Here is a 15,328-nt window from a genome sequence, read left to right as displayed (position 1 = left end):
GGGGTCTGAATGAGTAAAACAGTTCCTTTGCTAATGCTAACATGCTGCTTAGAGAGGGGGTCTGAATGAGTAAAACAGTTCCTTTGCTAATGCTAACATGCTGCTTAGACTGGAGGCCTGAATGAGTAAAACAGTTCCTTTGCTAATGCTAACATGCTGCTTAGAGAGGGGGTCTGAATGAGTAAAACAGTTCCTTTGCTAATGCTAACATGCTGCTTAGAGAGGAGGCCTTAATTAGTTTCAGCCTCCAGACAGGGGAGGCCTTACCTATTGTCTCACCTGTGTGGGTTCTGACGCGCGGTTCCTGTGTTCTCCCAGGTGAATAACAGCAATAAGAAGGAGTGGAACGGTATGATGGGAGAGCTTCTGGGCGGCCTGGCTGACATGATCGTTGCCCCGCTCACCATAAACAATGAGCGGGCGCAGTACATCGAGTTCTCCAAGCCCTTCAAGTATCAGGGGCTCACCATCCTGGTCAAAAAGGTACAGCCCTTCACCTTGTGACTCAGAAACCAACAGTCACTGTAAAACACACACAGCATCCAGAACCAACAGTCACTGTAAAACACAGCATCCAGGACCAGCAGTCACTGTAAAACACACACAGCATCCAGAACCAACAGTCACTGTAAAACACAGCATCCAGGACCAGCAGTCACTGTAAAACACACACAGCATCCAGAACCAACAGTCACTGTAAAACACACACAGCATCCAGAACCAACAGTCACTGTAAAACACAGCATCCAGGACCAACAGTCACTGTAAAACACAGAATCCAGGACCAGCAGTCACTGTAAAACACACACAGCATCCAGGACCAGCAGTCACTGTAAAACACAGCATCCCAGACCCTTTAATCACTCTCCGTCCTGTCTGTAAAGCTATGAAATATATTTTTAAATATAGGAACTATTTTAAAAATATTTTAACAGCACTGAGCAACAGGGGAGGACAGGGGGAGCACTGACCCTAAAATAGAGGGGGCAGGCGGTACTGAATCAGGCCACCTATGGGGTATACAGGGCACAACCAGGGGTACACAGCTGGTCCTCCTAAAACTAAAATAATAAAACTGAAATAACTGAATAGTGGGGTCTTCCGCTTTAGTATGTGTTTGTGTGTGCGCATGTGGTATGTGTCTGGTGTGTGTGTGTGTGCGGTGTGTGCGCGCGTGCGGTGTGTGTACGCGTGTGTGACGGTCTCTGCCGTGTGTGTGTGTACGCGTGTGTGACGGTCTCTGCCGTGTGCGTGTGTACTCGTGTGTGACGGTCCCTGCCGTTTGTGTGTGTGTGTATGCGTGTGTGTGTGTGTGTGTGTGTGTGTGTACGCGTGTGTGACGGTCTCTGCCGTGTGCGTATGTGTGTGTGTGTGTGTGTATGCGTGTGTGCGTGTGTATGTGTGTGTGTGTGTGTGTACGTGTGTGTGACGGTCTCTGCCGTGCGTGTGTTTTGCAGGAAATCCCTCGCAGCACGCTGGACTCGTTCATGCAGCCGTTTCAGAGCACGCTGTGGCTGTTGGTGGGTCTGTCGGTGCACGTGGTGGCTGTGATGCTTTACCTGCTAGACCGCTTCAGGTACAAGGGAGAAACGCCCTGTCTGACACACCCGCCACCGAGGGTAACCCCGCCTGCCATCTCCAAAAACACAAGACCAGCCACACCCTGTTTCACACACACTTCTCCCCTTCTGCTCCCAGTTTGGCACGCCCAGTCCCATCTCCTGACCGCTCACGTCCCTGATCCTAAATTTGGGAGGGTGCAGAACACCCCGTGCTCTCCTGCTAAGTGCACGCTGCCTCCAGTCACTCCGTATTTTCACCCTGCAGTTCACCTACTGAGCTGTAGGTGGCGCAGGGGGGAATATGGGCAACACGGTAGTTTTTGGGTGATAAGATTGAGAAAACCCAGCAGATGGCAACCCTCCATCCCTGTGCAACGCTGCGGCCAGTTACGTGCCAGAGGGGGGCGCTGTCCCTCTGTTCAACCATAAAAGGCACCAGCTTGCTTTATAAATCTCTCTGATCTGAGATCACAGTCCACAGGAAGTGACAGGGCGGAGGGAGCAGGGCCTGATGGGAAAGGGAGGATGTAGGGGTGTCCGTACCGTAGGTCTCAGAAGGGAAGGGTGGGGTAGGTGGGAGGGGGGTGGGGTTTTGCGGGGGGTGGGAGAGGAGTGAGGTTTTCAGGTGGGCAGGGTTTCGGAGGGGCGGGAGGGGGGTGGGATTTTGGGGGGGACGGAGGGGGGTGGGGTTTCAGGGGGGCGGAGGCGGTGGGTGCACAGGCTTTCATCGCCCCTACCCGTTTGTTTCGTAGCCCGTTTGGGAGGTTCAAAGTAAACAGTGAAGAAGAAGAGGAGGACGCGCTCACCCTTTCCTCTGCCATGTGGTTCTCCTGGGGAGTGCTGCTCAACTCCGGTATCGGAGAAGGTAACCGCCTCTTCCCCCCCCCCCCCGCCACACGCACGACAAACAGCAAGAACGGTGTGATGTCTGAGAATATGCCCCCCCTCTGCTTGGGTATTTCATGTGAGGTCATGTGAACCAATTCATAAACTTACCTCACTACATGTGTTGGACATCTACTGACGTCCTTTTTTATGTTTGTTTGTGTGTGTATGTGTGCACCTGTGTTTGTGTGCATGTGTGTGTTTTTGTGCGCGTGCACACGTGTGTTGACAGGCGCACCGCGCAGCTTCTCAGCGAGGATCCTGGGAATGGTGTGGGCGGGTTTCGCCATGATCATTGTGGCCTCCTACACTGCCAACCTGGCAGCCTTCCTAGTGCTGGACCGACCTGAGGAACGCATCACTGGCATCAACGACCCGAGGGTGAGTCGCAGTAACACCCCCACGCCTCCGGGTGGCAGCGTCTCCCCAGATCCGCTCACCTTTCGCCCCGCCCTTCCCCTCAGCCCTGTGGCGTGGCGTTCGGGCGTTGCTGCCGACGGCAGGTTAACCTCTCGGGGGCCGGTGTCGCTCTCTTCCCGCCCCTCAGTTACGCAACCCGTCCGACAAATTCATCTACGCCACGGTGAAGCAGAGCTCTGTGGACATCTACTTCCGGCGGCAGGTGGAGCTGAGCACCATGTACCGCCACATGGAGAAGCACAACTACGAGAGCGCCGCCGAGGCCATCCAGGCTGTGCGCGACAAGTGAGTCATTGCCGTGGCGATGGCGACGGGGGAGGGGGCCCCCGCCGTCGCCGCGGAGAGGAGCGATGGACGCCTGGGCGCGGGTATTCGGGGTCCCGGACCCCCCCCCCCCCCCCGGACCGAGGGAAGGAGGCGTTACGGCTGTCCTGCCACAATCCGGGCCTGGGACCTGGAGAGAGAGAGAGAAACAGAATGAGTGAGAGAGTGAGCACACAGAGAGCGAAAGAGAGAGTGAGAGAAAGAGAGAGAGAGTGAGAGAGCGAGAGAGATAGAGACCGAGAGAGAGACCGAGTGAGAGAAAGTGGGAGAGAGTGAGAGACAGACTGAGAGAGATAGAATGAGTGAGAAGCAGAGTGAGAGCGATAGAGAGGGATACAGAGTGAGAGAGACCGAGTGAGAGAGAGAAAGAGGGAGTGAGTGAGAGAAGCAGAGTGAGAGAGATAGAGAGAGAGAGAGAGGGAGACAGAGTGAGAGAGACCGAGTGAGAGAGAGAAAGAGGGAGTGAGTGAGAGAAGCAGAGTGAGAGAGATAGAGAGAGGGAGCAAGTGAGAGAGATAGAATGAGTGAGAAGCAGAGTGAGAGAGATAGAGAGGGAGACAGAGTGAGAGAGATAGAGAGGGATACAGAGTGAGAGAGCGTATGAGAGAAAGGGGGGGGGTCAGGCTCAACAGTAGGCCCGTCTCACTGCCACTCTTGATCATGGAGTCTGGGAAGGTTCCAGGTGAGAGTACCTTTGCGCAGGTTGGCAAGCCTGTGAAACCAAACTGAGCTTTTATCTTTTAACTTTATCTTTTAATTGGGAATCCAATGGGGGAAGAGCCACTGCGTCCGGCATTGGATTCCAGTTTTGGCTGATGATGATGATGATGATGATGATGACCGTAACTGGTAAAAAAAAGAAAAAACAAAAAAAAACCCGCCTTTGTCATGTTTTTTTTTTTTTTTGTAACACACTGTACTGTACAACGGTAACCCCCCCTCCCCCCCAACACCCCCCCACCCCACACCCGACCCCTGATCCCTGACCCGACACCCGACCCTCCCGAAATCCCCCCCCCCTCCCCGACCCCCCCACAGCAAGCTGCATGCTTTCATCTGGGACTCTGCGGTGCTGGAGTTTGAGGCTTCGCAGAAGTGCGACCTGGTGACCACGGGAGAGCTGTTTTTCCGTTCGGGGTTTGGCATAGGCATGCGCAAGGACAGCCCGTGGAAACAGAACGTGTCCCTGGCCATTCTCAGGTCTGTCCCAGCCAAGGCAGCAACGACCTGCACATTCACACGCCATCCCCGTGCCTTCCTCTTTTAATTTAAATCATCTCTTTATGTGCGTGTGTGTGTGTGTGTGTCCCTTCCCCCCTTTCGTTTTGCCTTGTGTTCTACCGCTTTTCCCATCTAGCTGTTGTCTTGAGTTGTCCGGCTCTGGCCAGGGTTTAATTTATGACCTCTCCCCCCAACCCCCCACCTGACCCCCCTCCCTTGCAGTTCCCATGAGAACGGCTTCATGGAGGACCTGGACAAAACCTGGGTGAGGTACCAGGAGTGTGACTCCAGGAGCAATGCCCCGGCCACACTCACCTTTGAGAACATGGCAGGTAAGGTCCAGGTCCTGAGGGGAAGTAATGACAATGATTGGACAAAAACTGCAGTGGTAACCAAGGTAACTGTAGACTTTTTTGTCCAATTCAGTTCGCTGTTTTTGAGGTGGAAGCTGTTGCCTTGCTAAATATGGCTTTTTTTGCTGCTTAGGTGCAGGAGTCCAGGAAGAAGATTGTATTTTTTAAAAAGCATTTTTCTTGACAGCGTTGTGTAAGGTTCCCCCCCCCCCTGGTGGTGGGAGGACGAACTGCAGCTTCGTGGTCAGTGTGCCCGGGTTGTTGGAGAGTGGGTAGGGGGGTTCCCGGGGTTCGCTGATGTGGTTCCATTTCCCCCTGGCAGGTGTGTTTATGCTGGTTGCCGGAGGCATTGCGGCCGGAATCTTCCTCATCTTCATCGAGATCGCCTACAAAAGGCACAAAGACGCCCGCAGGAAGCAGATGCAGCTGGCCTTCGCGGCCGTCAACGTCTGGAGGAAGAATCTGCAGGTAGGACACGCGCTCCCCCCCCCCCTCCTCCCTTCCCAAACCCCACCCCCCTGTCCTGGGCCCTTCCCCCGGGAGTCTAAGAGGGAAGGGGCAGTGACTGGCCAATGAGAGGCCCAGCAGGTCCCCTTGGGCTGGGTGGGTGGAGCAACCAATGCTGTATCTGGGTAGCCTCCGGCTCCTCCCCCGCTTGTGACCACTGGGGTCAAAGGTCAGAAGGGATCCTCTCTATTGCCATCCTCTTTGTCGCCACAAGAGGTCAGACTGGAGCTCGGCAGTTGGCGGGCGGCTTCAAGGAGTGCTGCTCGTTGGCGGCTTGAGCTGCCGCCGTTTCCCCAGGCAACCAGACGCCTTTTCAGATGGGGCTTCCAGTCCCCCTAGGCCAACTGGACGCCTGTCTCTTGTCTGTCCCTGCAGGACAGTAAGGAAGCCTCAGGGATTCAAGTTGAGGGCCCGGCCGAGAGTCCAGCATTAGTATGTACACAAGCCACACATGAACATCTCACCGCCATGCCATCTGCACCGTCAGAACTGGAGTTATCCCAGAAAACTGAAATTGCGAAATAATAATAATAAACAGAACAATTAAAAAGGTAATGAAGCGATTAAGGCCAAAAAATCAGCTACATTCCAGTTCATGGCATGCCCAGAGAATGCGCTTCTTTAGAGCTGGTAGAGTTACGCATCACTACAGCATTCAAACTGACCTCGCGAAGACGAGAAAGAGTCCTGGATCAGCGGTGAGAAAATAAAAAACAGAAAAGGAAGGGGGGGGGGGAGGGAGGAAAAGCATTTAATTTGGGAACATTCAGCAGAAACACGTCAGGGCTGTTCCGTTCCGGAGCCAGACAACAGATTCAGCCATTTCAGTTACAGATTGAAGACTTGCTCCCGTTCTCTTGCCGCAGAGCACATCCAAAATGGATGTTATTTACACATTTTGAGCATGTTCAATTCCTGACGATAAACTGTACGATAAATTACAATATATTATAGAGCTCGATGCCGTAAACATGCTAGCAACAATAATTAGTCTGATAATGAAGTCTAAGTTATGATTATAAAAAGGTAATTTGAAGACCCTCTGAAGACTACACTCATATAGCGACCTTAGGCAAAGGTTAATATCTAATGCACAAAAAAGTGTACAAAATTCAACAAGAGGAAACGCAAAATAAGATTATCCCCTTTTTTAAAAAAAAAAAAAGACTACACTACAATAATGTAAATTTACCAATAAATATTGATTCAACTCGGTAAGAGAAATACTATTCTTTACTTTGCTGTATTTTCAAAGTTCCAAACGATCTCGCGGCTCCGAACGATCTCGCTTCCTGAAGTTTTCTTCTCTCAGAACTGTCGCGTCACGCAGTCCATTTTGGACGGGCTCACCACAAGATGTGAATCACAGTTAATCATTCTTATCCAGTGTGGAGCTTCCATTTCCACTCTGGGGGGGGGGCGATTTCATCAGCGTTCACCAGTTGAACTCAACAGCCCCCCTTCTTATCAGGATGGGACAGCCCTCATAGATTTTTAGTGCTAAGCAAATTACCCCTGGTTGTTTGTTTAACACTACTAGGCTAATTGATGTATAAAGTTAATTAACAAATCATATTTTAGGTGAAAGATTAAGATTTAAAAATCTAAAAATGTCATTCCTGCACAATTCAATCACATGTATTCAATCGATTTGATCGATGTATTCAATCTTTCGACACAATACAAAAAAGGTCAATTAAAGGTCACCAACAACAGAAAACAGTCCTCTAGATTAGAGTAAACAGCTGAACCTGAGCAGCACCTCATGTCTGAAAACATCCCACATCCCACAGCTGCCTTTCGGGATATGCTTAAATCCGAAATCCTACATTCTTTTTTTCTGGTTGCGCTTACTGGGGACATCCTTAAAAAAAGAATGTAGTTGTAGTATAATACAGTATACGGTATAATACTGTACTGAACTGCATTATACTATACTGTACCAGCACATTACAGCTAGACTATGCTTTAGTTTCCCGAACTTCAGCCCTGTAAAGGAACTCATTGCTCTCACGGACTCCAAAGCCACTGCCCTCCTCTGTAGAGCTTGTAGTGCAAATAAAAAGCCTGCCCCCCCCCCCCTCGCTCCACTCCCCCTTTTAACGACAAGGCTGCCATATCCATCTGTGCGGGGGGGGTGGGGTGGGGGTTTGGGGGCGGGAGGGGGGCGTAGCCTGTGATGTTTCCGCGGTGGCGTCCGGCCAGCCCCGCGCTGGGCCGCCGCTCTCTGAGCACAAAAGCCGCGGCTGTTCTGCAGCCTGCGGCGGACACAGGTAAGAGCGCCGCCCCGTCCCGCGCCGGCAGCATCAGCGTCTGCGTCTGTGCGCCGTGGCCGTCCCGCGTGTGCGCGCGTGTGTGTGAGTGTGTTCACATCCACAGGCTCAGGCCAGCAGTCAAAACCATGGGAGCTCTTGCAGAGGCTTCTGCCCTTGAGGGGGATTGTTTCTTTCACTTTCACAGGCTTCTGAGCGCAGCTTGCTTTTGAGATTTTGGAAAGGCGGCTGGATATGTTTGAGGGACGTGCTAATCCCGGACGTTCCTAGACGGGAGAGGGGGAGAAACCAGCATGAGGAACTTTGAGTGCCTTTCTCCCAAATTTGGAACATCTTGCTATATTGAGCCGAGCACACTGCTGCAGTCTCCGCTGCCCAGCCGGTGGGCGCGTGGACCAGCGTGTGCTCTCCTCTGGAGCGCGTGATGCTTCTGACCGCGCCGAGGTTCCGCGCTCGCACAGACACGAGTCGCAGGAAGACGCCTCATGTGCGGCTGAACACGCAGAACTCCTGTCGACCAGCAGGGGATGCTAGTGAGCAGTGAGATGCTGTCGTCTGGGCTGAATGGGCGGGGCTACAGCCAATGGTGCGTCACCCTATAATTGAATCGCTTCAGTTTATTGCAGTTGAATTGAAAAACTGAAATTGAACTGAAATTGAGTTGAAAAATGAAGATTGAATTTCTTTATAAATGGATTCTGTGTAAAAGAATGTAAGCGGTGGAATCTCTCTGGATAAGAGTGGCTGTTAAATGCAGCTCAGTGCTGGAGTCTATACAATGGCAATCCACTTAAACATATCCTCCGACAGCTCTGAAGGACGTCAAAACTTTGAACGCATCAAATCTGCGTGGTTTTTTTAAGGTTCTGATGCTGCCATTGTTTTAACTGTTTTTGTGTTTGTTTTGTTTGTGTGTGTGTGTGTATCACTGTACATGTATGGGCACATGTAAAAAAAAAATTAAAAAAATTCCATGTGCACATATTTGAATACGGGTAACCCCGGAAGCGGTGTACTCTTGAATAACTTGCCCTTGGAAAAACTGCTGATGTCATTCACGTGCCTCACCACCTTCACGGCTAATTTTAAGTGCTTTTAAGGCTCTCTTTCCACTGATCTTTCACAGTTCTGCCTGCAGTTAAATCCATTGGCTTAGCAGCTTCACTTAGCCCAAACTAGCTGGCCGAGTCTCTTTTTATTCTCTGTCCGCAACGTCATTCAGTGGGGCACCGTCTGACGGGGTTAAAATGGAGAGAGAGAAAAAAAAGATGAAATGGAGGCTTGTGGCTAGCTAAAGCCGCCGGTGTGCTAACAGCGTTTTCCGGAACGATGACTGTGGCGGCAGGCGGTGCTGCGGTGTCCAAGTTCCTGCGTCTGTGTGGGTCTGACGCTCTTTCGTTTCAGCATGCTGTGCAAAGCCGGGACTGTGCAGCCACAGCACTTCGCCATTGGTCAGCGTCGCACATAACGAGAGGACCCAAAAAAAAACGAACAAAAAAAAAATGCAGTGTCCCAAAGCTCTAAAAAAGACAAAAAAAATAACAAGAGAACAAAAAAAATTCCATGCCTTGTCCTCCCCTCAAGCCTTTTTCTTGAGACGTCATTACGATGTGATGCTGTGAAACAAACCGTGAGGTGTTCTTGCTGAAAGTGTGAATCAGTGATAATCTCATTCGTTCAAAAGGCCTCGAGGGGTCAGTTGGATTTGTGTCAACTGACAATCTGTTCCTTTCAGGAAAAAAAGGTTGTTTGAGCTCTGAACAGGTTTGTTTTATTCAATAAGATACTTGATCTGAAACTCCAGAGTGACTTTTTCATTCCTACACTGCCTCTACTGACCCCCTGCCCCCTCACCCCCCCCCCCCCCAACTGTGGTTCACCATCTTATTTGGTTTAGCTTCACCCACGTTTCTGGACAAAAAAAAAAATCTCTCTGTACTTGTGAGATATCAACCTGCAAATATTGTTTCAGTTGAAAAACTGCATCCCAGAAATGCTACGGAATGTGGGGGTGGGTGTGTTCCAGGCGGGAACAGTTCCTGACCGTGAGTTTGCTATGGAAAGGGGTCAAGGGTCAGAGTGGGGTCATGGGTCAAAGACTGGCCCGGTCACGTGACCTGACAAAGGGGAGGTTCTGCTGGACAGTGCTGGCCTGAGTGAGCTGTCAATCATCTTCCTGCTTCTCCTCCCAAGCCCCCCCCCCACCTTGCTGCATGTCTTTAAAGCAAAATTCACACCACACTCCCCCCCCCCCGTCCCAGCCCTTCTCCGAATCCTTAAGTGTGTGGGGTGAATTTTCGTTATACCCGATGAGTTCTCTGGTATAATGCAGAAATGGGTTTTATTTATTTGACTTCCTATATTCACCTATCTGGCCGGTTGTTCTTCTGCTCATGACCATATGCATTTCTATGGTGCACCTTCCCCTTTGAAGTTTTACTCTGTAACCTTCTGGTAAATGCTTGGCTTTTTGGTGTATTTTTGTGAGCTGTTTCTATTTCCTTTCCTTTCTGACATTTACTTTTCCGTTTTGTGTTTGCTTTCTTGAACGCAGAAGTGAAATGACCTATTTTATAGCAGTGGATGGATATTTATTTATTTTTCTTTTCTCCCCCCCTATGCAGCCTTCTTCCTCTGTAGAGAAACAGGATGTAAGGAAACCGTAATATAAGCTTTGTTATACAGACACACCCACTGTTACTGTGTGCTTTCCTGCCCTGACCTGTAGGGGGCGTCAGACTAGTTGAGCACTGAGGCATTGGAAGAGGGGAATGGGGGGGTGAGCAGCGGTGGGGGTGGGGGGGGTGTCATGGCATACAGAGGTGATGAAGCGTTATCAGGGGGAGGGGGGGGTTCCTCTGAAAACAGAAGAGGACAGGTGCAGTCGTTGTTTGGTGCTGTAGAGGATCAGCTCAGGTGTGGCTCCTCCTAGCTGTGTAAGGGACCTTAAAGAGAGTTAATAGAACCAGACAGGTTCACATTGCTCTGCCATCCAGGAGGGTTGGTCTTTGCATCCCTCAGGTTTTCCCTCCTTCTCCAAGTTCAGAATGCTCAGTTGGATTAATTTATCAATCTCTTGGCTTCAGTAGCCCTTGTTAATTTGGGAGAGTATAGACTACTGTCACACACAGACTACCCTCATATGCCGACTACCATCATTTGCAGACAACCAGGGTATGCAGACTACCTTTGTACACAGACTAACATAATACGCAGGCAACCATTTTACACAGACTACATCATATGTAGAATACCATCGTTGGCGGACTACCATTGTCCGCAGACTACCATAATATGCAGACTACCATTGTACACAGACTACTTTCATACACAGGCTATATCATGTGCAGACTACCATACTATGCAGACTACCATTGTACACAGACTACCGTCGTACACAGACTACATCATGTGCAGACCACCATTGTACACAGACTACCTTCGTACAGGGACTACATCATGTGCAGACTACCATCATATGCAGACTACCATTGTACACAGACCACGTTTACACACAGACTACATCACTCGCAGACTACCACCATATGCAGAACCATTGTATGCAGACTACCATCATACACAGACTACCATCGTACACAGGCTACCGTCATATGCAGATGACTCATATCATACTACCATTGTACATGGTGTATCATCATACACAGACAACCATCATATGCGCGCTACCCTCACAGACAGACGTTTATCGTAGGCAGACTACCACTGTATAGTCTACCATCATCCACACAGTACTATCATACACAGACCACCATCGTACACAGAGTACCATCATATGCAGACTACTTTGATGCACAGACTATCGTACACAGATTACCTTGTGCAGACTATCAGACACATCTGTTGAAATGTGTGCTGCCACTGCTTTTAACTCTGCAGCCCAGCCAACCGAGCAGCGCAGTCATTGGGTGACAGAACTGTGCTGTTTCACATGCATAATGTGGTGCGTTGCAGCAGGAGGTGCAGGGTTCACTTATTCCGTTACTTTGGATGCCAGCTAGGGGTGCATACCAGCGCTTCGGGAGGGGCTCTCCAGCCCCTCCCAAACAAGACAGACAGAGAGAGATCGAGAGAGAGAGAGAGAGAGAGGGAAATTAGGCAGCCATACTGACAGACAAAGGCACACTGAGGTCCCCCAGGTGCAGGTCCAAGAGACGCTTCCCTGGTCCCCCAGGGGACTCCAACAGGCTGGTTACCAGGACACAGGGATTGATCCAGCTACTGTACCATGCAGATGAATTAAGAGATGCAGAGATGGGGTTCTTTTCATACATACGAGCAGACAGGGAGATAGAGTTGAGGGGGGTGGGTGGCTGTCAGGGGTCCGGGTGGGTGGTGGCGGGGGTGGGGGAGGGAGACCAAACGCGTTCGCTCCAAAGAACATCAATAATTCATCTACATATATATTTATTTTAGGATAGGACAGGTGGTAGAGCAGAGCCCGACCCCAAAAAGAAAACCTCTTTTAGGTCCATCAGTACCTCCCTGGCCTCCAGCATCAAGAGACGTAGGTCCTCCAAAGATACGGTAAGGAGATGAAGAAACAAACCCCTCCCTGTTTCTCTCTCTCTTTCTTTCTCTCACTCTGTCTCTACTGTATCCACTTCTCTCTCTCTCACTCTCTCTCCTCTTGCTGTCTTTCTTTATCCTATCACTCTCATCTTCCTCTACCAGACTGTCCCCATTCCAAAGTTGCTTGGCCCTCACGCATGGGAGTTAACAGCCATAGCCACGTGTCTGTCCAGTCAGCCATCCATCCAGACATCCGTGGGGGACGCGCCCCGTCAGGAGAGTCAGGCGGCAGGGAGGCTGTAGGGCAGGGCCGGAGAAAGGGAGGCGCCGCTCGGTCTATGGATAGGGCACTGGGCCAGGCTACGCTTTGTAGTGGGTGGGGTTTAGGACCCAGAGGTAAGGGAAAGTAGGTGTCGATCGACAGGTGGGGCAGGGCACCCTTGCCTGTACTTTTCCCCCTTTTCTCCCCTCGTCGCTGACCTGGATGTGGTTTCCGGCTTTTCGGTTTCTTTTTCCTTTTCCTTATTTTTTTTATTATTGTGAATGTTTGCGTCTCTCCCCGTTCCTTTAATGCTTGGTCCTTTTCAATTTGAGTTCATACGTCCTTGTCCTTCTGGTGTTTGTGCCCCTCCCCCACACCCCCACCCCCCCACCGCCCACCCTCCCCTTTTAAGGTCAGTAGCAAGGTATGCGGCAAAGTTATGGCGGGAAACTCCATGGTCCTGAAGTAACTATTTGCCAAAGACCAACAAGTGTGGGAGCGCTAACTTTGCTGTTCCTCTGTAGAGAACTTTCTGTTTCAGGATGGTGCCAATGGGAGGGTCCAATTGGCTCCCGTTACTGCATATCTGTATAGTGTCGGCTCTTGCTGGGGGAATTTTGCAACTGTATTTTATTCCAAATTGGGATTGTTTGAATGTTCTTTTTCTTTTGAATTTTTGCACGGTATCATTCCAAGGGGTCCTTTTGCATAGCTAATTTATTCCTGGCTTCTTTGAGAGAAAGGTCAGTCTTTAACTTCAAATGAACCTCCCCCTATTTATAATGGACACGCCCCTTAAGGAGGTGCCCTCTGAGAATGTGAAAGTGCTGATGTCAATTCCTTTTTTTCCCCTAATCGGTCACAATTTCAAGAGCTGCATTCTGGGTGACTCTCCTCCAGGCAAAGAGCTTACAGGCAAACCTGGCAACTTTTCTGTTACTGGCCAACAGCCCTTACAGTTGCAGCTGTAACAAAAACCAGCATACACAGTGGATCCTAAGACCGAGGTTGGGAACCACTGAATTACACATTAGCCTAAAAGTTGTTCCACACTGGTGGTGCTCTTAAACTGCTGTGGTGAGGGCATCTTCATCAGAAAAACCAAGCCAAATGGTTTTCAATTTAAAGTCACTACAGACACCTCTAGAATTGATTCAACACAATGGTTCTGAACTACAATACGTTCCAGGCCTGACTGCTTATAAATACTCATTCACAGCAGCCAGCACTGAAGCTCTTTTAGTACCAACAGGAACTCCTTGAAAGGGACAGGAAGTAGCACAGTGTACAGCATCTTGCTTGGGATTAATGGTCTCTGGTGGGGTGAAATGGGGGTGGACGGACCTCTCTGTTCAGACATTTCTCAATCGATAGGTCACTTGGGCCTTCAATCTGAAACTCCATTGAGGGAGTATTGGGCCAAAAGAGGGAATAGCAGATTAGTGTAAAAGTGAACAACAGGTTTGGTTGAGTGTAGTCAGACTTTATGTGACTTTACGAGAAGGTAAAATTCAGGTCAAAAAGTCATTTAAACAGGGAAGTACTGTAACCATCTTCCAATTGTGACCATCCCTTTTATTTTATATCAGTGTTTCTGTTATTTTCTTTATGACTGGATATCGATGGACTTCTTTTGCGTGTTCGGTGTCCCACTACATGCCACACACACTGCGTCTCTCTTCCTCCATGGGCTTGGTTTGTAGAGCAGAACCATAGAGCTTCCTGTTGCTGTTCACCTGTCTCTCAGCAGGGGGCACTGTGGGCTATGACTCAGAAAGCTAGCAGAGAGCCTAAAGGCTCATTCCAATCGCTTATTTTTACTTCCTTGCTTCCTTTCCTTGCGTATCTTACCTAGTTCCTAGATCCACCCATTGGAGGAAGCAAGGTAAGGACGCGAGGATGGAGGAATCAAGGAAACTTGTATTAGGCAAATGGAATGTCCTTGTTCAGTCAAGCATCAGTTCGAAGCCACGTCAATTACAGATATGGCAGATAGGGAGAGGTAGATCCACAGGTCGATCATTTATACATTACGCCTTCTGAAAAAAATACTTCCCCAAAGGATGCACTCGTGTTTCCTTGCTGAAGCGTCCTTCAGGGGCCTCCTAGCTCCTCGCTCCTAACTTCTTCAAGGAGCATTTGACATGTTGGAATGTCCTTGAAGATGGCGGACCTTGATTGATTTCTGGGTCAGGCGAGGACCAAGGAGACAAGAACGGCAAAAATAAGCAATTGGAATGAGCCCTAAATGGTGATGAGGTCTTGCAGGGTGTCTCGAGCATTCTAATGGTGGAACTCAAAAGACTCAGAGACAGTCACCTCCCTACAAACACCAGGGAGAAAGGACTTCCTGCATTTGCCCCTCGCCCCCTGCAAAGAAACTCTAAACCAAAGACCTCATGTGGTGCAATTTTAATGATGAAATGGAACCAATGCAATCAGTTTAGATGAAAAATGAGTTGGAGGATTGAACCCAACTCTTACTGCATATTGTGTGTTTGTCCATTAATCCTCCGCATTTTCGTTTATCGGTAAATGTCAGATTTGTGTCCTCTTTGGTTCATCTTTTTTCAGGAGTCTTAAGAAAAAAAAGGTTTGATCAGTCTTTTTTGTTGTGCTTATTTCATTACACAGGGCAAATGATCAAAATTCCTGTTTGGATTATATTTCAATATTTTCAGTTGTGTTGTTTCCAGCATGATCCCAGTATCCTTGTAGAAGCAAGAAGCAGTGCCAGTCTGTGCTCTCCAATCAGAACAGACTGGCTTCATGCATTTGCTACTCATTCAGACAAAGCAATATATAAAAACACATTTTAAACATCATTTTTTAAGATTTGAAATTGTGCCGCATATATAAGGACATGCAGTATATCAAATATTGCCACTATTGTGAGAATATATTGTAAAACTGCATGTATTGTCAAATATACTTTGTAATCTGTGAAAGTGGTAGTAATTGTTTTATGTATGCAATATATGTCAAGTGACT

General features: G+C 49.3%; 1 protein-coding gene across 12 annotated transcripts in view; it reads left to right on the top strand.

Annotated features, from left to right (window-relative positions):
• The window catches only part of grin1a (glutamate receptor, ionotropic, N-methyl D-aspartate 1a), a 45,957-nt gene that overhangs the window by 26,259 nt on the left and 4,370 nt on the right, over window positions 1–15,328 (top strand). For 5 of the 12 annotated variants that reach the window (XM_064307414.1, XM_064307415.1, XM_064307417.1 and 2 more), the window contains 11 exons: window positions 319–483; window positions 1,458–1,576; window positions 2,315–2,427; window positions 2,680–2,828; window positions 2,995–3,152; window positions 4,230–4,391; window positions 4,635–4,744; window positions 5,088–5,233; window positions 5,648–5,704; window positions 10,170–10,196; window positions 11,980–12,090. In XM_064307414.1, coding sequence (XP_064163484.1) covers window positions 319–483; window positions 1,458–1,576; window positions 2,315–2,427; window positions 2,680–2,828; window positions 2,995–3,152; window positions 4,230–4,391; window positions 4,635–4,744; window positions 5,088–5,233; window positions 5,648–5,704; window positions 10,170–10,196; window positions 11,980–12,090 — 1,317 coding nt within the window. The remainder of the gene's footprint in view (window positions 1–318; window positions 484–1,457; window positions 1,577–2,314; window positions 2,428–2,679; window positions 2,829–2,994; window positions 3,153–4,229; window positions 4,392–4,634; window positions 4,745–5,087; window positions 5,234–5,647; window positions 5,705–10,169; window positions 10,197–11,979; window positions 12,091–15,328) is intronic. The other 7 variants (XM_064307422.1, XM_064307423.1, XM_064307424.1 and 4 more) reach the window with 4 other exon arrangements.

Source organism: Anguilla rostrata, chromosome 14, assembly GCF_018555375.3.
Source record: "Anguilla rostrata isolate EN2019 chromosome 14, ASM1855537v3, whole genome shotgun sequence".
In the NCBI taxonomy this organism is placed as follows: Eukaryota; Metazoa; Chordata; class Actinopteri; order Anguilliformes; family Anguillidae; genus Anguilla; species Anguilla rostrata.
The sequence above is the reverse complement of the archived record's forward strand: the minus strand, read 5'-3'. Positions and strand labels throughout refer to the sequence as shown.